General features: G+C 37.6%; 1 protein-coding gene across 4 annotated transcripts in view; it reads right to left on the bottom strand.

Annotated features, from left to right (window-relative positions):
- Window positions 1–23,815, bottom strand: part of LOC131666605 (excitatory amino acid transporter) — a 521,775-nt gene that overhangs the window by 480,020 nt on the left and 17,940 nt on the right. For all 4 annotated transcript variants that reach the window (XM_058939426.1, XM_058939436.1, XM_058939453.1 and 1 more), the window contains exons 2-3: window positions 10,736–10,861; window positions 10,465–10,672 (exon numbers count right to left, since the gene is read on the bottom strand). In XM_058939426.1, coding sequence (XP_058795409.1) covers window positions 10,465–10,672; window positions 10,736–10,861 — 334 coding nt within the window. The remainder of the gene's footprint in view (window positions 1–10,464; window positions 10,673–10,735; window positions 10,862–23,815) is intronic.

The raw sequence follows: 23,815 nt of genomic DNA, 5'->3' as shown, positions 1-23,815 counted from the left end.
CCCTTCCAGAGTTTTCTCTCTTTCTCCCTCTCAGATGTGGCGGTTGTTCTCGCATGTATCCAGGTGCCGCAATAGTAAGGCGTCCGTCCGCCAACTATTACGACGATTCTGTATTCACGTCGTTGCCGAGACGATATCGCGCCAGACAACGAGCTGACTGATTATCGGGCTTTCATTGTACAGTACGTTAAGTTAATGTATAGAATATAGAATAAAGATTGGAATTAACAAGTCTAACCCTTTTATTTTTCCTTTCTCTTATTCTAATCCTCTCTCAATTGCTTAGAGCGATATTGCCTCTCTTCCGTGCTCAAAATAATTGGTGACGAGCCGTACTATCTCGTTATACACTTTTCAAGTTCAAAAATATAGTGCTACTGACATGATATTTTACGTAAAGGTTGTGGGTCTTGTAGTACCAAATCATTCGAACCGGTTTTTTTTACCGGTATACTCAAACACCTTGCTCTGGTATAAAGATTCTCTATGCTAAAGTGGTATAATAAACGAGGCATCTAAGGTCTACCTGTATACTCGCAAACTCATGCTGTGTAAGTTCGCGGTATTTTTCGTCACTCAAATACGGTCTTTTTACAAGCATGTAAGTAAAAATGTGTATAATTTTGTATACATTTTTTTAAATATTTAATTATGTTATGAAGTTATGATTAAAATATATAATTCTGTATAAATTTCTGTTAAATATATAATTTGTTTAATATAAATATATTGATTCTAAAAAAAATTTCCTTACGACTTTATGGATTCTCTATGACCCGCTTCAAAAATAGTACTTATCGATACTTTTGAAAAAAATAAACGGCGGATCGATCTTCGTTGAAGCCTTTACAAATAAAATATCAAAAAGAAAGTCTCTTTTTGCCCGGGAAAGGGGTCTCGGTATGAAAGGGAATTCATTATGAAGTTGTAGCTCAGTTAAAAATCAACTTTCTGCAAGGTCGAAGCGTCTCCCCACCCTCTAATCGACGTTTACGCTCTGCGTCACATTCAGCTCATAGTGACTCCAATAATCTGTGATAATATTCCATTTAACTCTCCGCCTTGTTAAGACACAATAGTGTTTTTTTTCTAACCAATCTTCATTAATTTTCACTGAGTTTCACAGTTCTAAATGCAGCAGTCGTCGATAAGTTGTTAACCATCGGCGGTATATTACCAACTACCATTAGTAAGTCGTCAAGTATGAGCCAGGTACCAAATGCGACTCAACTCCCAAACACAAATTATTAGACAAACTTTACAAACTTTCAATAAAGCGCGAATCGAATTAATATTTTTGAGGTTAATAGTACTTATTTGAAGATGTTTATTGAGACTTTTGTTAGTTAAAGAATTCGTATTGATAGCGGTAACATCGACAACTATGTATAGTCTAGTAGCAGCTTCGACAGTAGCCTGTGTGTTTCAAACAAACCTTTTATTTAATATGGATAATAAATTAACAATCTATTAAGGAAAAGTATCCGAGTTATTTATAAGACAATTGTTTTTAATATTATTTGTTAAATATACGATTTTGTGGATCTTGAGTTAATTTTACGTTATTGTAATATAAGCTACATCTCTATTTATTTACGCCATTTTTACTTTATTTTTTTATCATCAATTTGTGTATTAATTTTACGGTATTTTGTGTATTTTACATATATATTGTTTTTAAGGCCTCATAGGCTTCATCTACTTCAATTTGAATCCTTTGTTTCGCTTTTAGGGAAATTTACAGTCCACTTAAAAATCTTCTATTTCTTTAGCTTTTGTGTCCAGAATCACATGTATGCTAAACATACCGAGTTCCGGCTTTTCAAAACGCTAAAATATCTGGTGTTTTTTCTATAAGTGGTCATTATGTACATCGTTTTCTACGACAAAAGCAAAGAAAACAAAGCACTGTTCTTAAAAAGTGGTATTTAATAATTTTTTGTACCAGAATGATTTTACTAATCATAATATAAGATCTGTTGCCCGTTTAGGCTCTGGTATTACAATTCACCATGAATCAAAAAACGCAACTTTTCGTAGAGAAAATGTAATATACGCAATAGCCAAATTTTTTAAAATCTTTTAAATCTTTGAATGTAAATACGATATCGTAAAGCAAATCAAGACTTTTGAAATATTGGAACTAATATTTACAATTGATTAAATCTTTTCATATATTGATAAATACTGCGCCATTTCAAATTTCTCCATATTACAGTTGTTCAGTTCGCTCGCTCTGATTGCACGGGCTTTTTTTTTACTTTTTTATCATGAATTTCTCATTTGACCGTTTTCTTGCTAAACCAGTTTGTCGAAGACAAGGAGTGTATGACGTTGCTGTTTAGCAAAAATAAATCATAAATATTTTGTCATCTGTCCTATCCTTACAATGTAGTTCGATGACAAGTCCAATTCTACTGTTGGTTAACTCGCAACACAATTGTTGACGATACTTGTTTTCTGTTTGTTGAACAAGTCTCAACTAGCATCGAATTGTGTACTGACGTCAAATACTTTCGCTCTGATGTACGAGGTGTGATCAAAAAGTAAGGTGAATTTTGAAATTTAGCGGGCTACGTCCGTTCGATCTTCGACTTTTTTATTTGGTTATGTCGGTACACTCGTCTAGAACATACGTTCCAAATTTCAGCTTTGTAGTATGTTTGGTTTGTTTGTGAGAGGCATCAAGGTTAGAAGTGTTTTGCGTGCTCCACGATTTGCTGCTGTCTAAAAACATGGATCAAAGAGTTTGCATTAAATTTTGTGTGAAAAATGGAATCAAATGTTCCAAAACACTTGAAATGCTGAAAGTGGCATACGGTGAGTCTACTTTAAGCCAAAAAAATGTTTACAAGTGGTATAAACTCTTCCAAGAAGGTCGAGAAAACACCGACGACGAACCTCGTTCTGGACGCCCCAGCACATCAACAACTGATGAGAATGTTGAAGAAGTGAAGAAAATAGTGTTGGGATATCGTCGAATTACCATTAGAGAAATTGCTGATGATATTGGCATCTAATTTGGTTCGTGCCAATCAATTTTGACGAGTGTTTTAGACATGAGACGTGTGTCAGCGAAGTTTGTTCCGAAATTGCTCAATTTCGACCAAAAGAAACGTCGCATGAGCATCGCCCAAGAGCTACTGAATGACGTCAACGATGATCCAGTTTTACTCAACAGGGTTATAACAGGTGACGAAACATGGGTATACGGTTATGACGTCGAGACTAAGACTCAATCGTCCTAGTGGAGGCATTCTGGATCACCAAGACCAAAAAAAGCACGCCAAGTTCGATCAAATGTAAAGGTTTTGCTTACAGTTTTCTTTGACTGCAGGGGCGTGGTGCATCATGAGTTCTTGCCACAGGGTAGAACAGTAAATAAGGAATATTACCTGCAAGTTATGTGCAATTTGCGCGAAGCAATCCGCCAGAAACGTCCGAATTTGTGGAAAAATAAAAATTGGCTTTTGCACCATGATAACGCCCCTGCTCACACATCGTTGCTTGTGCGCGAATTTTTGGCTAAAACCAACACAGTAACGATGCCACAGGCACCGTATTCCCCAGATCTGGCCCCCTGTGACTTCTTCTTGTTCCCAAAACTGAAGAGGCCCATGAAAGAACGGCGTTTTGCCACGATTGAGGAGATAAAGACGGCATCGAAGGATGAACTAAACAAGATCACAAAAAATGATTTTTTGAAATGCTTTGAGGATTGGAAAAAGCGTTGGCACAAGTGCATTATATCCGAGGGGGATTACTTTGAAGGAGATAAAATAAAAATTGATGAATAAATAAATATTTTTTGAGAAAAATAAAAATTCACCTTACTTTTTGATCACACCTCGTAAGTAACTTGAGTTTGAGGTTGACACTTTAGAGATTATTTTCTTCCTTTGGAACTAACGGAAGGATCGGAGAGCGCTTTTATACCTCAGCCCTATGTATAAAAATGAGTGCATCATCACTTCTCGTCCCAATCTATTCTAACAGTTGATCGGACTAGCAGCTGAGCTTTTCGGACCATCTAGTCAAGTCAACCTAGTCAAGGTGTCATCAAGGCTCCCTTATATAGTGTCTACACACCAAGACGCAGACACCGAGAAGACAATACGAGCTAACACCTAGTGTATTTTTCAGGAAGTAGCAACCAACAACCATTGTGAAAATTTTAACCTGCCTACAACCTATTTCTTTGCTACACCAGCTTTCCAATTTTTTTTATCTTACACTATTATTATTTTATCTTAATCGCTTCAGTACTTAACTCAGGGAAAGACGCGATTATGTACAATAGCCAACAAAGTATTGTTGAAAATCGACCAATTAAAAACCTATATGTGATTTAATTAATATTCCCAAGTATCTAACATCACTGCTATATTTTCTTAGTCAACTCGAAAAAACATGATTAATATCGACTTTAAAGAAGCTAAAATATGTGGTTGATAAAACCATATATTAGATACTCAAAAATTATTTAATTGGTTGATGATCGATTGGCTTTGTATCCAATGGAATCTACAAAATAAATCAAAAAAACAACAAAATTAATATTAATTTAAACATTTTCCTCTAATCATAGATAGATTGTCTAAATTTATAAATTCTTTCTTGTAAATTTGATATCGTCAAATTTAAAATGCATATGTCAATTGCTCAAAGTAACAGAAAAAGCAATTTTATTATGCAATTTATTATGAGCAATATAATAAATAAATGACAATATCATAATAATAGAAATAATATAATAGAAACTACGTATCATGAACAAGAATTTCATACAGAAAATATTGTCTCATAAAGATCTATAGTTGCGTGCAAAAATGTTCGGCCAAAGATAATTTTATATTTTAATAATCTATAAAAAATGTAAAGTAGGAACACAAATATATCTAAGTAAAGTAACAAACCATGTAATCCAAACATTTATTTGAAATAATAAAAAAATTGCAATCCAAAAATAACAACTCTTTCTCTTTCATAACTAGCTAAAAAACTACGAATTTGGCACTTATACATAGCAAAAATATAACAACATGCAAAAAAAAACAACTGAAAATAATCTTAAATGTAACATAGTTATTCTTTAGAGCCATGCCCTTAGAAGCTATTGCAATAGGACATCGGTGAGGTATTGAGTCAATAAATTTGATAATTCTATCATGAGAGATATTTTCCACTCTTCTTGAACGTTTTCCCACAAAGCACATTTATTAGCATAATTTTTAGCCTTTAATCATAATTTCAACTATTGCTACAAATATTCTATAGAACTCAAGTCCGGAGAATAACTTGGCTACTTAAAAACTAGAATTTCATCCTTAATAAAAATGTACTGAAGGAGTTATAATCGATGGATCGGTTGATTTTGGCTCATTATCTTACTAGAATATCCATCCTCTTAGCATGTTATATCAAGCGTAAGAAATATTTGCTGTAATATAATATCCGTGTACATAGGAGAGTCCAGAGTACTTTTTATTTCAAATATTGGACTTACGTCTTTAGAAGAAAATTCACCACATAGCATAATGCTATGTCCACCACGTTTCACAATCGGTATTTGATATCGGAAATCATATCTACCTTTTCGTCACCGTATATGCCTTCTACCATCATTTCCAAACAAATTAATTTTAATTTCATTCCAAAACAGCACTATCTTCCAGTTTTCAACAGTTCAGGTTTGGTTTACTTTTGCAAAGTCTAATCTCGCCTTATTTTTCAAGCTAATAAGTGGTTTTTTTCATAAAATCACATTTAAAAAGTCCTACGAGGGTGGTCCGATAAGTACTTAGCCTACAAAAGAAAAACGAAAATTTTGGAAAAGTGGCGTTTTATTTTTCAACATAGTCTCCTTTTAGTTCGATACACTTGGCCCAGCGATGCTCCAACTTCTTTAACCCGTCTGAAAAATACGTTTCCTCGAGGTCTGAAAAGTAGGCTTCCGTGGCAGCGATTACCTCCTCATTCGACTCAAATTTCTGCCCGGCGAGTGACTTTTTCAAGTTTGGAAACAAAAATAAGTCGCACGGGGCTAAATCTGGAGAATACGGTGGATGGGGCAGCAGTTCGTAGCCTAATTCGACAAAATTTGGCCATGGCGACGGCGGAGGTGTGAGCCGGTGCGTTGTCATAGTGGAAGAGCACTTTTTTCTTCGCCAAATGGGGCCGTTTTTTCTGCAATTCTACGTCAAATCGGCCTAATAATTCGGCATAGTACAGCCCTGTGACCGTTTTGCCCCTCTCTAGATAGTTGATGTAGATCACACCTTGTGAATCCCAGATAACGGTGGCCATCACCTTTCCAGCCGATGGGGCAGTCTTCGTCTTCTTCGGAGCACTTTCGCTGGGTAAAGTACACTGTTTCGACTGTTCCTTGATCTCTGGTGTATACCAGTGGATCCATGTTTCGTCGACAGTCACAAAATGACACAGAAACTCCTGCGGATTACGCTTAAACAGCGTCAGACACTGCTCTGAAGTTGTCTCACGGTTGCGCTTGTTGTCTGGAGTGAGCAAACGTGGCACCCATCGCGCCGACAGCTTTCTCATGCCCAAAATTTCATGCAGGACATAACCCACGCGGTCTTTTGAGATGCCTACGATGTTAGCTATCTCGCGCACCTTCAATCGTCGATCTGCCAATACGAGATCGTGAATTTTTGTCACGTTATCCTCCGTGGTAGCCGTTTTCGGAGCACCTGGACGTGGCTCTTCAAAAATCGTCGTGCGACCACGTTGAAACTCGTTAAGCCAATTCTTGACGGTCGCCATCGAAGGAGAAGAGTCATCGTAGATAGCTTCCAAGCGCTTTTTGATTTCGCTGCGCGATTTCTCTTCCAAAAACAAGAATCGAATCACCGACTGATACTGCTCTTTTTCCATTTTTCAAAAATCAACGGACACACTTGCTTTCACACGCTCTCAAAAATAAACTACAACTCCGATCCGGCTGGAATCTTGACAGTAACCATCGAGAAGGTTGTACTACGTGATAGAATATTTCTTTTACGAGAGTGGCGCCATCGGGCGGTGAGACTAAGTACTTATCGGACCACCCTCGTACTTCTCTCAGTCTGCGTGCAATAGAACTTTGATTTATGTCTGCTTTATTTTTTTTCGTGTAATTCGCGTGCAATGATGGCAGCATTCTTTTTTACATCTACAACAGCTTTTCTTTTAATCATTTTATCAACACAATTAGTGATTTTTCTTAATCTCCCAGGAAATTTTTTTATCTTGTAGAGTGTGAGTATTCTAGAATTCATTTATTATATCGTTCACAGGTGATTTTTCGATTACCAAAATTATTACCAACATTTTTGCCATTCAATGAAACTTTTTCTTCATTGTGTAATTTAATCACAACTTTTCGAATATCTAAAGACATGCGCTTCGGCGTATTTACTGATTGATATTAATTACGAAGTGTAACAGAAATACAATTCTAGTGCTTACACACTTGCAACAGATAATGTTAACAATGCGATGATAATTGTATCTACGTAGCGTTTGGCCGGAAACTTATAAATAAGCAAAATATATTATTTAAGTTGTAACGGAGATCAACAGCCGTTTCCGTCTGGGTAGCTCGCAGCCGTCCGCACAAATTATTTATTTGGGGATTCGGGAAGCAAAAGACGTTCCCACGACTGAATAACGCGTCAAGCACAACCACGTTAAATGCATAGATTCGAAGTCGGGATGAGGAGTGATACAGCGACGAATAAACACAACAGTGGATTAACACACTAATCTTTTACTTGTCAACAATCGATTACAAGACGGCGATCTTACGCCGATATACTATAAGCGGCACAATAACAAATGCGAGCGCGAAGGTGAATCGGTGGCTGGTCAGCCTGCCGATTCCTTTTTTAAAGCTAATTATTACAATGAATGCCCGATAAATAATTTCCGCCATTATTTCGTCAACGGGGTAGCCGGCAGATCTGTCACACTACCCACCCATCAGCTGGCGCCCAAACATGCAAGAGAGAGAGAAAAGAAAGAGCACGGCACTGACCTCGACCTTCAGCCTCTCTGACGACTAGAATAATTCGCAGTTTGACGTCACTGGTGTGCTCCTTCTCGCTGACTACCTCGCTGGTGTTATTGTCGTCGCTTTTTGTTCTCTAGCTCACCCTCTTGTTCGCTCTACCAATGTTTCTGCCTCAACCTGTTATTCCGCTCGTTGTTGTTGTTGTTACTTCCGCTGCGATTGCCGTTGTTCCCACTGCACTTCGGTTGCTTGGTGTCTGCAGCAGTAATAAAGTTCGCTCACGTGCGCACCCGCGCACCTCGCCGGTTACCCATACGAACCGGTACCGGGTATCCTTCGGGGCACGGCTGGGCGCGACCCAGGCACAATACTCCAATTCTCGTCCGTGCACCCGCACGTCTCCGAAAATGAACATTGACGAGGTCGCGGGGACAACTCCGGAAAACCATTAACTTCGGTTAAATCCGCGCGCGTGAAAGCCCAGCAGAGACTCTTCCAAATTTTCGCGGTGATCCGCAACTAGAGAGGGCTCTTTCTCTCTCTCTCTCTCGCTCTCTCTCTTTTTTTCTTTCTCTTCCGCGCCATTTCGATCGCTCCAGCCGTCAATTCAACCCGTACACAGCACCTCGAAAACAAAATCCTAGCATGAGTATGCGTGCCACACGCACACACTCACAGCTTGGCGCGGCGCGCGGGAATTGACGACAGCTAAACGGACGAAATCAGCCCAGCCAAGATTCTCCATTACAAAATTATAAAATTTTGTTAATAATTACAATAAATGTTTAGGTCACGTGGTTGATAAAATAATAAAAGTACTTGACGAAGGTATATTTGTGTTTCTATTTTACATTCTTTAAACATTATTAAAACAAAATTATCTTTGGCCGGATACTTTTACGCACGAATGTATAAACAAGTATTTTTATATGATTTGTATTTACGAGGTCGTTTAATAATTCCGTGACTTTTCGGAAGATGTTGATGTTATCGTAACATATCTTACACTGTAAGAGAATCACATCTAATATAAATGCGTATACAATATTTCAAGTTAATACGGTATTTTAGAAATTTTTTACAGTTATTTGAATTTAGTTTTTCATTGTGTAAACAAAATCGTGGAAAAACATGAGTTTCGTATGCTTATCAAACATTATTTCCTATGGGGAAAATCAATCAAAGAAACTGAAGAAAAGCTCAGGATATATTATGGAGACTCTGCTCTATCGCATGGCATGATTCAAGAATTATTTACTGAATTTCGTTGTGTCCGTAAGAGTACAAGTGATACTGAACGTTCTGACCATCCAAAAAAGGTGACTACTCAAGACATGGTAGATAAAGTTCATAACATTATACTTGTCAGTCGTGAATGGAAAATGCGTGAGATTAATGAGGGTCTCAACATTTCAGTAGAATGCACTTAGAACATTTTACATGAATGTTTAGACATCAAAAAGTTATTTGCAAGATAGGTGCTGCGCTTGCTCACAGCTGATAACAAGCGAGCTCGTGTGGTTACGTCTGAATAATATTTAAGCATGTTTCAACCTAATTCAAAGGAGTTTGTGAGGCTATGTTATTGTTAATGAAACATGGATTCATTGTTCGTCAGAAACAAAAAATTAGTTGATAATATGGACTGGGCCAGGTGAATTTACGCTGAAAAAAGCTAAGACGGTACAACCAGCCGGAAAAGGTATGTCTACAATTTTTTAGAACTCAAGTGTTGTAATATCAATCTTACCTACAGAGTGGATAAAGTACTACAGAAGAATATTATACCTCATTATTAGACCAATTTGATGCCATACTGAAGGAAAAGTAGGTCTATATGACGAAAAAAAATGTTCTTTCCACTACAACAATGTACCAGCTTACACAAGTTCCATCGGAACGGCCAAAATATTTTATTTATGCTCCAAAATATTAGCTCATCTACCTTATTCTCCAAATTTGACTCCTTTTGATTTTTTTTGTTTGCTGATATGAAAATTTGGCTTGCGGATAAAAGATTGTCTTCCAACGAAGAGATACGTAATTGCTGCGACAAATGAGTATGTTGAGGAGTTTGATAAAAATTACTTTTCAGAGGGCGTAAAAAAGCTCATATAATGGAAAGGGGACTATGTTGAAAAAGAAATTATTAAAAAAATAAATAGAAATAAATAAAAAATATTTAAAAATAAATATTTAATTAAAATTATTTAAATAAATAGTGTTTTTTTTATTTAAAGTCACGGACTTATTGAACGAACCTCGTACAGCTTCTAATTCTGTAATGTTTTCAAGTACATATGTATATTTTATGTCGATTCTTGATATCAACACAAATGTTTTCTATTCTTTTACAATAATTTAAAAATAGGAATTCGTAATGTTCTGTATTTTATCTGCCATTTAAGAAGAGTTACATTATTTTCAAAAGATATAATCTACAACTTACTAACCTTCCAAGATCCAATAAACTGTCTAGAATATTTACAACTCTATCATTTGCTGATGGTGAAATTGGTTCTCGTAAGCCAGGATTACCAGGATGAATAATTAATACGAAACTGATTCCAAGGATAGCATTCAGTAAAGACGTTAAAACAAAATAAACCAAAGTACGAACTGCAATCATTCCATTCATGCGGGCATTTAAACTTGCTGACCCTGTATAAAGATAAAAAGTATTCCAATTGTTTACATACGATATTAAAAACTGTGAAACATTACCTGAAATTAAACTAGCTATTATAAGTGGTAAGATCATCAATTTCAATAGTCTCATGAACAGTTCGCCTGGATAACTGATCAGCATAACAGCATCTTCATTCAGGCCTAGTGGTCGTAAACTGAATCCTATAAATCAAAACATTAATTTTTATTATAATATTTTATCAATAAGTGTGAATATGAATAAACATTTTCAAGTAATAACATTAATAGAAAAAAATCTTTCATATACCAGCATCACCCTGATGGAATAAGAAGTTCATGAATATAAAATCATCGTTTCGATAATCGCTAATTACGTTTACTTTTAGTGCTTTATATGTTTTTTAATTTTCATTTTATCAGAAAAAGGAATAAAATATTCATTATATGCATTGGACGAAAGTTAACCATGATATAAGGTGTTAACACTGCACGTAATATATTATTTTTAGTTTCCACATAATCTTTTTATATTCCTGAAATCGTATATAACTTCAATGGTTTATAGTAGTTTTAATCATTTTCGTTGAATTTAAAAGAGAGGAAAATCTTATTTAATTATATTATTTATGATTCTTCGTAAAAAGCTTACAATGGAATTCGATTGCTTGTATTATAAAAATTGAGAATTAAATAAATTCTTTTCATGAATATGTAAGATTTATATTCTCGTAAAATCAGATTTGGTTTTAAGTAGATGAAATTTTCAGTTAAAATGCGGAAATTGGGAAAACAAAAAATGTTACAATTGCAATCGAATATTGATCTCGTTCCACTTAGATAGACTTTATGAGCTCTTAAATTGTTACATCGATACAAATAATCAAATTAAATAATTAAAAGTTAAACGAAAGCTAGAAAAACAGCTAGCTCAAATCATTGTAAGTTATAGAGCCATGGAAAACTATGGAAAAACTCGCAAAGGTAACGAAACGAAGCTCAAATGTGCACTCGCACACGTTCAATTGCTCACCTATTCACTCGCTACTCGCTTATTTGAATGCACACTTGAATACACGCTCTAACGAACAATTAAACGTAAAATCGAACGGTCTACTCTAGAAACGCTACAGGCGATTCAAAGAAGACCAAAACTTAAGAGACTATAACTAGATATTGCGTTGTACCTCGAAAGCGAAATGGTCAACCAATCTAGGTATAGAAATGCGAGAAAACGTAAGCAGGATATAACCGTAGAGAAACCAGAGCATTGCTCTAACACTTCGGCCTCAATTCAATTTCCATCGCAACTACCTAATTCGAACGAAAACAAAGACAATTGCCCACTAGCTAAGAAGTTTAACTCAAACGCCCTACAAAATTTCAAACTGGGCCAGAAACTGAGGATCATCCAATTGAACCTCAGCCGAAGGCAAACAGTCAACGATGAGCTCGGAGAGATCATGATAAGCAGAAATCTAGACATACAGGTAGCACTAATACAAGAGCCTTACCACTGGAATAACGCGATTTCAGGTATGTGCGGTATCATGGCCATTCATGGAGCCGAAAAAGACGAAGTGATTAAAGCCGCGATAGTCTACAACTCTAACAGTGTTACAGCTACCAATATTTCTAACTTGTGTGACTCCCACTGTGTTTGCGCACAAATAGTCAGAACCTTTGATGAAATTTATTTGGTAAGCGTCTATTATCAGTTCAGTCACAGCAGAAAGATCTATCTCGTCAAGTTGGCTAAAACTCTAAGGTAATTGAAAGACAAAAGAGTTTTAATTGGAATGGATGCCAACGTTAAGTCAAAGATCTAGTCTAATACACAGGATAAGAATGGAGAAACCATTGAAGAATTCATAGAGCAATACAGGCTATCAGTGGCAAATAAAAAGAGTCAGCTATCAACGTGACACAGCACAAGGAGGGAGACGGACATTGATGTGACTTTGCACACGTCAAATCTATTAAGCCTCTTGGCTAGCTGGACGGTGAAAGAATGAACCACCAGTGACCACAAGCCCATAGTGATCGAATTGGACTTCACCTCATAACCAGTCAGACTCACTAAATCCCATTCAATACACAGTACAGTTTATGACTGGTGTTTGGAACAAGAGCGCACCCAGCGCCCTGCCGCTACCGACGTGCGGCAGGGCCGATTGCTGACGCCTTAGAGAGAGGCCGACAGGGAGCGCTCGACAGTGACCTCTCCCGACAGGAGCCTGTTTCCCGAGCTTTCTTTTGTCCTGAACGCTTTCGACGGTCTGACGATCAAGTGCTCTCCAGAACGTGTCACATTGGTTCAGAGTGTAATCCGATTTCAGTTAAGCAGAATAAATCGAATCGAAACATCCCGCCTTTTCTTTCACCTTCTGCGCAACAACTGGACATGGTGCTTTTAAGTCATACCTCTATAAAAGAGAATTGTGTGAAGACCAACTGTGTAACTGTGGAGAAGTTGAAAGCGAAAGCCATGTTCTCTTTGACTGCAAAGAATTAAAGGAATGAAGGAAGCCGTTAATAGAGGTTGTTCTGGAGTAGAGCCATGCATGGCCTTGCCCTGAAACAGCCCTGGTATCTAGCAGGAAAATCTACAAAGTTTTCGAAAATTTTGTTAGAAAAGTCATCGAGCCGAGGGTAGAAGTACCTGTAAGGGCGAGACGGAATAAATAGACAGTTGATAACTACAGCAGAAAGAAATCGCCCCTTACAAAGTCCCTAACCAGAAAACAAAACTCGCATAACGATCAAGCTAATTTTTGAATAGTTCGATAAACTTTGAATAATTTTTGAACCATAATTTTTGAATTTTGAACTTGTGAATTTTGAATTCTGAAGTTCAACAATTTGAACGCTAATTTGTGAAGACCCGATCTGAGCTTAAAAATTTCGGAACTTAAATCAAATAGGTGGCACGACTAGCATGGACGCTAAAAACTGCCAGGGGAGTCGCCTTTTCGGCTAGGTGAGTCCCCGACCCATAACTAACCAACATTGAATATCAGGGCAGCGGTCAGCACCAGCAAATCATAGAAGCCTATCTTTTGAAAGCGAAATCCGAAATTTGAAAGAGAAATATTGATAAAACAATTTTTCGAATAATGGATACCCACCAGCGTGAACGGGAGTGACCGAATTACAATGGGGAAACGTGCCCTGATACGTCGAAGCGAGGGACTTGTGAGCCGTGGATCAGCATTTATCGCAATAACTTTTTATGAATCAGTGTCCTCATTTTAAGTCAAGGGAAGGGTTTGGTAGCGTGGATAAAAAAGGAACCTTCCACCGCTGTACTCGCTCTCTTACGATCTGTCTCTTCTGTTAGCTCGTTACGCTCGATCTTCAACTCTTGTCTCGCTTAATATTCCGATAAACCTGAACTTTGTCAGTTAAAATATTGTATTGATTAAAACCTGAATTACTTAAGTATAAGTGTATTTGTATATTAAACTTAATATCCGGAATATCCGGTATTATTTATTTAACTTTACCTTTCGAATCAGACCGCGTACCACTCGAATACTTTAATAGAGATTTATTGCAACTAATTATCAACAAGCAAAACTCAAGGTAAGAATATACTTAAACTATTAACTACCCTATGCATGCAAATAGCTATTATTCTATCCTCGTTCTAGTTATCGTATACTTTTCGAGCTCGCACTTACCTAAAACACTACCTATCCGCTTTGAACCTCGCACCTAAACGTCATATCTAAAGTGTGTTTTTGATATCAACATGATATCTATATTTTCATGGATTAAAAATGTTTTTAATGCCAAGTGCCTTTGCATAAGACCGTTTCCGTTCCAGATAGTGAGTTTTAACCTATCCATTTTGCTATTTTATTTTCTAATACGCTTAAGAGATTGAGCATAGTGTTTATTCTTTGTATCAGTTGCTCCATCATATGTTCAAGTTTATTTGTGTTATTGATGTTGTTATCGCTTGAGAGTTTACTTGGATCAACCTGTGTAATTGTTTCATTTAATTCTACCTTTATATTTTCATGATATTGTTTTGATAACACTTGAACATATGTTACGTTTGTTTTAATTCTGTTGGCAGTTAAATTTGAATTTGTATTAGTATTATTTTGAGCTTGTTTACTGTTTAGAACGAAGGTTTTTCTCTCTTAGTTTGGGAAAAAGTTTTTGCTGTAATTGTTTGCGAATTAGACATCCTTTGTAGCTTGCAGTATGATTACCTTGACAATTAGCACATCTTACTTCTTAAATTTTTTCCTTTATAGGACAGTTTTTTGTTGCATGTTGTTTCGTACATTTCGAACAGATTGCGCTTTTAAAATAGTAATTTTTTGTATGCCTGTATTCTTGGCATTTATGATACTGTGGGATCTCTCTTTTAATATTCGGCGGTTAGAACTTTATCACAGTATTCAACAGTTTGTTCACCTTAGAGATGTCTGGGCTTATGTGGTCGTAAATGCGTTTCCTCTCGCCTGCCAAGAGGTCGATCGCGATAACGCCCGCGATCGCGAATATTGCGTTTTCCGAAACTGTTCGGTACGCGCACACGATTCTTAGCACCCCCGTTCTTTGTACGCTCGTCATAGTCTTTGCGCGTCTCCTCACCCGTAACGAGGCGGCCCATGCCTCTGCTACATAAAGCATGATGTAGTGTGGGGTTACACCCATTAGCAGTCTTCGTATACTCGTCTCGGTCCTTTCGCTGGCTCTGGCGGTCACGCCTCGTATGTGGAGCCAAAAGTTCAGTTTCGTATCTAGAGTCACCCCCAGGTACTTTACCTCATTTATGGTCTCCAGTCGTTCCATTCCTATGAAGTTAGTAGGTCCTGCAATCTTTCCTAGTCGTCATCGGTATTATCGTGTCTATTCTCTGTCTCTTCAGTATCAATAAACCTGTCTTAAAAAGAGCCAGGCTCAGTCCGTGGTCCGCCATCCACCCGTCCAAACGCCTCATCACCTGGCTCAGTTTGAGCTGAGCCTGATGTGTGTCGCGGGCCGTTATTACGGCTGCTACGTCGTCAGCGTAGGCGACCAGACGCGTGTCCGGAGGCATGTCGAGCTTTATTAATCCGTCGTACAGTACGTTCCAGAGGTCGGGACCCAATATGGATCCTTGAGCCACCCCCGCTGTAATTTTCCGATACTTCCGTCCTTCCGTCGTTTCGTACGTCAGTCTTCGGTCCTTTAAATAATCCTTCAAGACTCTTAGAAGGTAGGTGGGTATCTGAAAGCCGTCTAGTGCTCTCAGAATATCCACCCACCTAGCAGAGTTAAAGGCGTTCTTTACGTCTAATGTTACTAGGAGCGTTATTGGTCTGGCTCCATAATAAATCTCGTTTATTCTGTCAACAACCTGTCTCACGTCTGTAATTGCTCCTATCGTTGAGCGTCCTTTCCGGAAACCGTGTTGTCGATCCGATAGGTCGCCAGCGGCTTGCACCGCCGCATTCAGTCTTGGTCTCAGTAGCAGTTCGTATAATTTGCTGGTCGTGTTGAGGAGGCTCAAGGGACTATACGAATTCGGCTTGTCGGGGTCTCCCTTGCCTTTGCCAATGAGTACCAACCTCGCGTTTTCCAGAGTTTACTGAAAACACTCGCTGTCAGGCACCCACTGTACAAATGCAAGAGTATGTCGGGCCGTCGAGTCGCTACATACCGTAGCAGTTCACCCGGTATACCGTCTGGTCCATCTTCAGCAAGGTTGTCGCTCATATGAGCTCTTCTCTTGTAAAGCAAGGACATTCCATTTCTTCGTCCGTGTTCATGTCATCGATTCTGTCAGGATGAGCTGGAAAAAGGCCCTCAACTATCTTTTCCATTGTCCTAGCGTCTTTTGTCTCCGGTGGAGCTCGGACGCCTAGTTTTCGGGTCACGATTTTGTAACCCATCCCCCACGAGTCCGAGTCCACCTCGTCTGTCAGTCGTGTCCAGCATTGTCGTTTGCTGTCTGTTATAGCTTGTCTTAGCCTTTTTCTGGCAAGTTTGTATGCCTCTAAGGCTTCTTCGTCATATCTGTTTCTTTGTCTTTGTGCCTGTCTATGTCGCCGGTGATATTCGCGTCTGATGTCCGCGTACCCATATCGCCGTCGTGTTCGATTTTCTAGCGAACCACGATGGCTCAGGTCTGTCCCTGTATTGTTCGCTTATAACAAGCACGTCTGCGTTCGTCTACGTCGCAATTTGAGAGAGTAGCATGTGTGCTACGCTACTCTTGTTCACATTGCATTGTAGTATCGGCAGGATAATTTTTTCTGTTTCGTCTTCAGTTCCGTCAGTGCTGCTCTGTATACAGCGCACCCGCCTGATCCAGACACGTGATCCAGGTTCTATCCTTCTATTCCCTTACAGAGGAAGCAGTCAATAGTGTTTTGACACTCCTTGCCCACGTGACCCGTCTGTCCGCATTTCATGCAGCAGTTCTTTCTATTCCCTTTACATTCCTTCCGCGTATGTCAGTACCCGAGGCATTTGAAGCATCTTTGAGAATGAATGCGGAGTCGAACTCGACAATTCATCTATCTTATTTTGATGCGTTGTTTGCCTATCAGTCTCGTTGCTTCCGTTGTGTCGAACTCGCAAACGGCTCGCGCATTCCCATATGCATTTGGCGCAAAGAGATGCACTTTCCGTTCCGAACCCGTGTTTAGTTCACGATTTATCGCGTTCGCGATGTCCTGTACCGCTGTGACGCAGTCCAAGTCAGCAAACTCCAGCGTCACCCTGGAAGTTAAGTCTTTTACTGTCGCAATCTATCCTAATACGTTCTGAAGTGTCCGTTGGAAGTCCTGTCCTTACGACTTTTCCAGTCGCATCAATATAGCACCGTCCTTGGTTTTTCTAATCGTCCGAACGTCTACCTTCTCTATCTTGGGATCTACCTTCTGTCTGATAGTCCGCAAGACATCGGCGTACAGTTGTCCTTCCGCCGGCTTGATCAGAATGGTTCCGCGCCTGGTTTTCCCGTTGGAACATTCCGATCCTCGGCTTCTGTGTCTGTCTGTCGTCTTTTGTACCGTCTCGTTTTCGGTCTTTTTCTTGTTCCTTTTATTTTTCTTTTTTACGACGGTGGCCCGGTCCTCTCACACCTCCGCTCTCATCTCAACATCTTCCGAAGGAGTCTGTTGAGTGGTATGCGTGGTGTCCCCCTCGTCAGGTATCTGTTGGTTTTCGGCATTCACCCCCGGCGTTTGCTGTGTGGCAGCAACGTCTAGGAGCGTTCTCCGTATTTCGACATCTACCTGGTCTGGACTTGGGGTCTGTTTTAGCCGTCGCCTTTTATGTCCTGGAGTTTTCTCCATTATATTCGCTCGTCTTTCCGTTACATTCGTCTTTTGTCTGATCTGTTGCATTCGCTTCAGTTCATATATACAAACTTCTACAGTCTCATATATCGCAGCCATATCGTTCGTAATCACGCGATTCATTCTTTGGACGTTTGTCTTCTCCGTCATTTATCCTAGGACGCTGTGTATGGTGAGCAGTTGCTCTCGCATCTTACTCTCCCCAGCATCCCAGGATTCTGGTGACGTCAACCCTGTCCTTTTTCCTGTCGCAATTACCCGTCCACTAGCCAGGTTTCCTACTGGTGTAACGGGGGAGCCGGGCAGCTCCAGTGACTCTCCTGAGTCGATGGGTGCAGGCGGCACTCTTGTACCTGCAAAATTTTCTTTACCTCCTTCATTCTATTATGTGTTTTACGGGTTAGTGGTCCGAACTAATTACCAGGTATAGTCGGTCCTACAATCTTTCCTGAGTAGACTCCCTGACCTAGAGTGCCTAGAGTCCGGTGGCCTCGACCGCCCCCCCCCTCCCAATAGCAAGGGCCCTTCCGATCGCCAATCGGCATTACTACAGAGAGCGAGATTTGGCACTTATTAGGCGCTTTACCATTGCGTAGGGCGAGCCTCTCATGCTGGCTATAAGCTGGGTCCGACTCCATCAAACTACTGGCGGCCTAGGAGTGCAAGACTGGTTTTACGATTGTAATCTCCAGAGTCGGCACACACACAATCTAGGGTAAACTCTCTCGTGATTGCTCTCACTACCGACTGGTAAAGTTCTGCTTTGTGTCTGATCGACTAATCCGTCATTCCTCTGGTTTCACATCCATTCGGGAGATGCCCGTTTATAGAGCCCCCTCATTCATAACCCGCTTGGAAAAAATACCCGTTTATAGGGTTCCATCTCATTCGTAGGCAATATCCGTTTATAGGGCCCCTCATTCATGCTCCCAGAGAATTTGCGAACAGTCAATCAGATGTATAGGTTTTGTCTGATGAGTGGTTGTGTACAGCCTTACTGCCTACCACTATTGGCGTCTGTAGCCAGTGCTTCCATTAGCCGTCTCTATTATAGCGCTGCTGCAGAGAGCATCGACGCGATATTGACGTTTTCAGCGGGCGCCACGTGGACGCCGGAAGTTAGCGTGTCTCTATTGTATGTGTGATTCACACAATAGAGCACCCACCATCCTTCCCTCTAGTACTTCTAATTTTCTTACTAATTCTTCTCCTTTCCTCTACCCTCTCCAGTCATCCACCGCATTTACCCATTCTTTTCTTATAATCTTCCTCGCCTTCTCGCATATCCAGATGTGTTGTAGGTCTTCTTCCTCTTTCTCGCATACTCTACATATTTGATTAGTATAGTATTTTTTCCCCTCTTTTCCTATGATCCCGCATCTTATCCTTGCCCATTCCTCTTTCAGATGCTCCTCGCTTCCTTTTTCTGTCCAATATTTCTCCCTTCTTATTGTTTTTTTTTTCATTTCTTGTAGTGATTCCAATATTTTGATTCATCTATCTTATTTCATCTTTTTTGGATTTCTTGTTCTGCTCTTATTTTTAAGGTTCTCTCCGTTATTTCCATAAGTTTTTCCATTTTCAACCCTTGATTCATTAATCTATTTAGCTCGCCATTTCCTGCCTTTGTACCCGATTCCATCCATTCCTTCCGCCATCTTGTACGATTGTTATTCCTTATCCCTCTCATTTCCTCCCTTAAGCATATTTTTGGAAGTCTTTTGTGATCCATTTCAGTAATCTTACCTATGTAATTTGTCGCCCTCCTTATTGTTTCCAGATATAATCCTTCTACCCCTGCCTCCATTTCCCTTATATAATCTAGTGTATTTATGATGATACCAAGTACCATTTTAACTATTTTTGCTTGTATTTTTTCCATTCCTTCTTGCAGTGCCCAACCCCATATCTCCGTTTCACAAGCCGCTTTCCCCATTGAATACATTATCAACAATTTGCTTTTCATGCAGATTTGAATTTAAAAATTAATATTTTTTGAAACAATAAAGTATCGTCGATTTTGTTGCATTTAAAACACTTTACAAATGTTGTATCAGTATATGACGGCATGATTCTTTTTTCCTGGTATTTTTTCAATTTTTAGCTTTAACTGATGAAAATTTCAAATGGCTATGTATAAAATTGTTCAAACCACATAAAAATAACGTCTAATTTTCATATTTGAAAATCGCTAATTTTATTGCATTTAGGCCAATTTTTTTCAAATACCCCAGTCATTTCTTAAATTTACTGCACACAAATTGCAGGAAAATACATATTCTATTCATTTTAAATCAATCAGTTTTCCAACAAAAATATCATAGATATTCCAAAATTTTCTTTATAATTTACAAAGGTTAGTTGAGGTTTGGGAGTTGCGACACGAGACTTCAAATTCTTTTCAAGTAAACGCCTGTTGACTGTTTATCTAGATATTTTAACCTTTTATTCTAGATCTAATCGACTTTTAATACTATTTGCTGTTATATTACGATTTTGTTTGGCATTTTGAATGATAATTCTATCAATTCGAGAACTTGTTGCGCGTGGTCTTCCTGTATTTTTCTTATTTCTCACCGCCTTACTTTTATGGTAAGCAATAATAGTATTTTGTACACAACATCTACTTACGTTCAATAATTTAGATATTTTAGTCTGGTTTTTATTTGCTTTGAACAAACCAATAATTTGCAATTTTTTTCGTTTCGGAAACTGCTTTCCTCCCCATAATTATTTTTTGAATAAAACCTACAAATTCATTAGTTGCGTTGATAAAAAACAATAGACGAACATAGAATAAAACATGTCACACCCACCTAAATTTTTTATCGAAGGAAATAAACAAGCTATGTAACAATATCAGATGTATTGTTATAAGAATGACCTCACTTTTTCCGAAAGATGAAGCACGACGTGATCTACAAGGATCTGAAAGTAGCATTCTATGACGTTTCCTCTTTCTAATATCCAAGGATTGCAAAAATCTTATAAAAATGTAAAGAAAATTTTGGAATATCTATAATATTTTTGTTTCAAAATGAATTGATTTAAAACGAATAGAAAATGTATTTTCCTGCAATTTGTGTGCAGTAAATTTAAAAATGACTGGGGTATTTGAAAAAAATTGGCTTTAAATACAATAAAGTTAGCGATTTTCAAATATGAAAATTAGACGTTATTTTTATGTGGTTTGAACAATTTTATACATAATCGTTTAAAATTTTCATCAGTTGAAGCTAAAAGTTGAAAAAATATCAGGAAAAAAGAATCACTGATACAACATTTGTAAAGTGTTTTAAGTGCAACGAAATCGACGATACTTCATTGTTTCAAAAAATATTACTTTTTAAATTCAAATCTGCATGAAAATTTTGTAGTGAATCAAACCTACATCGTATTGACAATTTTTTAAGGTAGTTATTTCTTAAGGTAGTTCGATGATCAGGTATTGGAGGGGAAGTGAATGAGAGGTAACCTATGCTTTAACATTGGAGAGAGTAATCACTGCCAATTCACAATAATGAAATTTCCATTTTTTTTCAATACCTACGCGTCAATTATATCAATAACAGTATGCCCTAATCATTTAATTTAGCAATTAGAAGCGTTTTAAAAATTTTAAGAATTTTTCATAAACAAATATTATTTTTATAATGTGTGCATAAAATGTTGCGAAGTTTTCATTTCGTAAGTTACCACCTTGTCATCCAAGCAAGCGCAAGTGGCAACAGCGCACGCCGACATGTCGCACATATATTCTAATAACCTCTATCTATAATAGTCAGTGCCATTAGTTTTTGATCTAATTATTTAGTTTTTCGATCAAAATGCCCAAAGAAAAGGTGTGCAAGTGGAGAGGATAATTTGTGAAGCAAAAAGTTTTTGAAGCTATGATGAAGCGATTGCAAAATGCACAAGATCGTTTGAAAAAGCGTTTAATCCAACGTCAACAATAGCAAGAGCAAACAAAGTTACCATGTGTTCAAAGCAACAGAATCATTGACATGAATTACATGTCTGAGCAGATGTATTGTAAATCTTGTGGAAAAGAACTAATAATGCAGCACATCGAAAAAGAACATATTATTGGACTTGCTTCGTCTTTTCAAATACGGTACCAGGAATGTTTGATTTTGAATACTGTAAAGTCTGAAAGAGAGTATCAGCCGCTCTCAAGTGAAAAACCAGTTTTTTCTATAAACACGAAAATTGCACTAGGTAAAAATATTAATAATGATAACTGGGCTCAATTTTTATTGTAAATGAATGAACAATGTCACTTTTAATTCATAAAAAAATTGAATTATTTTAGAAGCGGTTCATACTGGCACTGGTCAATCTAACCTTAATAAATTGTTTATTGTGATGGACTTGCCTCAAATCAATGCTCAACTGTTCAAAAATCATGAACGCATCATTGGGCCAGTTTTGAATTTGTTGCAAAGGAAAGCTGTTCTGAAGCTACTGCCATAGAGCGCATATTGATAGTAGAGAGTATTAATGAGATTAAGAAGTTGTTGTGAGTGTCAACGAGTCATGAATTAATTTCAAATGTGCTACGTCATAAGACAGATCAATTTACTTGATAATCTATTTTTTATTTATTTTTGATCAATTTACTATTTTTGAAAATTAATCCTGATTGTATTCGTCTTGTTCTATTCCTAGCTTAGTTTTATTCCAGCGATTTTTACCTTGCATTTAATCATGTAATAAAAGTGATCATATTTTCTACAAACGCATGTATTACTATTTATTGTACATGTCATTGTTTAGTTTTTTTTTGTCTGTAGTTTTTTTCATAAAAATTGAAATCTGTACTTTTTAACTAAATATTGAAAATGTATTAGTGACATCTGTAGAAATAAAGAATGAACTATAGAATGCTATTGCTTTTTATACAGAATTTAAATAAATTTGTGAACTGCTGAATTGAATAATAATCGATACTCTATTCTAAATTATACATTGACATCTGATTCATATGCAGCCCATGTAGCTGAGGAATATTAATTGAAATAAATACACATATAGGAAAATCCCAGAAACTTTTGATTTTTGTGTTAATCGCTTCTATAGCTGTGTAGATATGAGTTTGGCCAAGTTGTGATTGCTTAAATTGAAAGGTCTGCAACGTATGTACCAGGAAAAAAATTATTATCAGTTCAATATTATTTTCGTATGCGATTCTGAAGGTCAAAAAGTCGAAAAGTCGGAATATTGATGAATTTTGCATGTTACTTTGCAAAAAAAAAAAATTTCGAACTGCTGTAAAATGTGGAGCATTGTTTGAATTCTTATGAAACTTTCAGGAGTTGCTATTTACGATGCCCTTAAAGAAACAACTGCATTTTTTCACGTGCCCATAATAAAAAAACAAATGGGAGTCGCGACAAGTTTTGTTACTAGTTTTTTGATAAATTTGATTACTGTCGATTTTCGCTTATATAGGTTGAAGCATTCAATGAATCACAATATAACCAATTTCTGTGTTTAACTGGCGCTAAAACGAAGCTATTTATGTACCAACAAAGTATGTGCTCGCTAAAACGAGCTTTTAAATCGATGTCAAACACCGAAATATCTCGCGAAACTTTTTTCTAGTTAAAGTAGCATAAAAATAATAATATATTACAACCGTCAATAATCACTGTGCTCTATTTAATATCACCAATGGAAGTTCCTAACAAAATGCTAGCTTGATTAAACTTTTTATTGAAAGGATAGAGCTATTATAAATTTTAATGTAACAAATCTAAGTGTCAAATTTTTTATATTAGCGATTTGAACATTGTAAATTAATTTTACACGTTTTAAATGTCTATATTTTACGTTCTGTAATGAAAACTAA

This window comes from Phymastichus coffea, unplaced genomic scaffold (assembly GCF_024137745.1).
Source record: "Phymastichus coffea isolate CEN01 unplaced genomic scaffold, Cenicafe_Pcof_1.1 PCOF00004, whole genome shotgun sequence".
Lineage (NCBI taxonomy): Eukaryota > Metazoa > Arthropoda > Insecta > Hymenoptera > Eulophidae > Phymastichus > Phymastichus coffea.
Note: the sequence above shows the minus strand (reverse complement) of the source record. Positions and strands in the feature narration are given on the sequence as shown.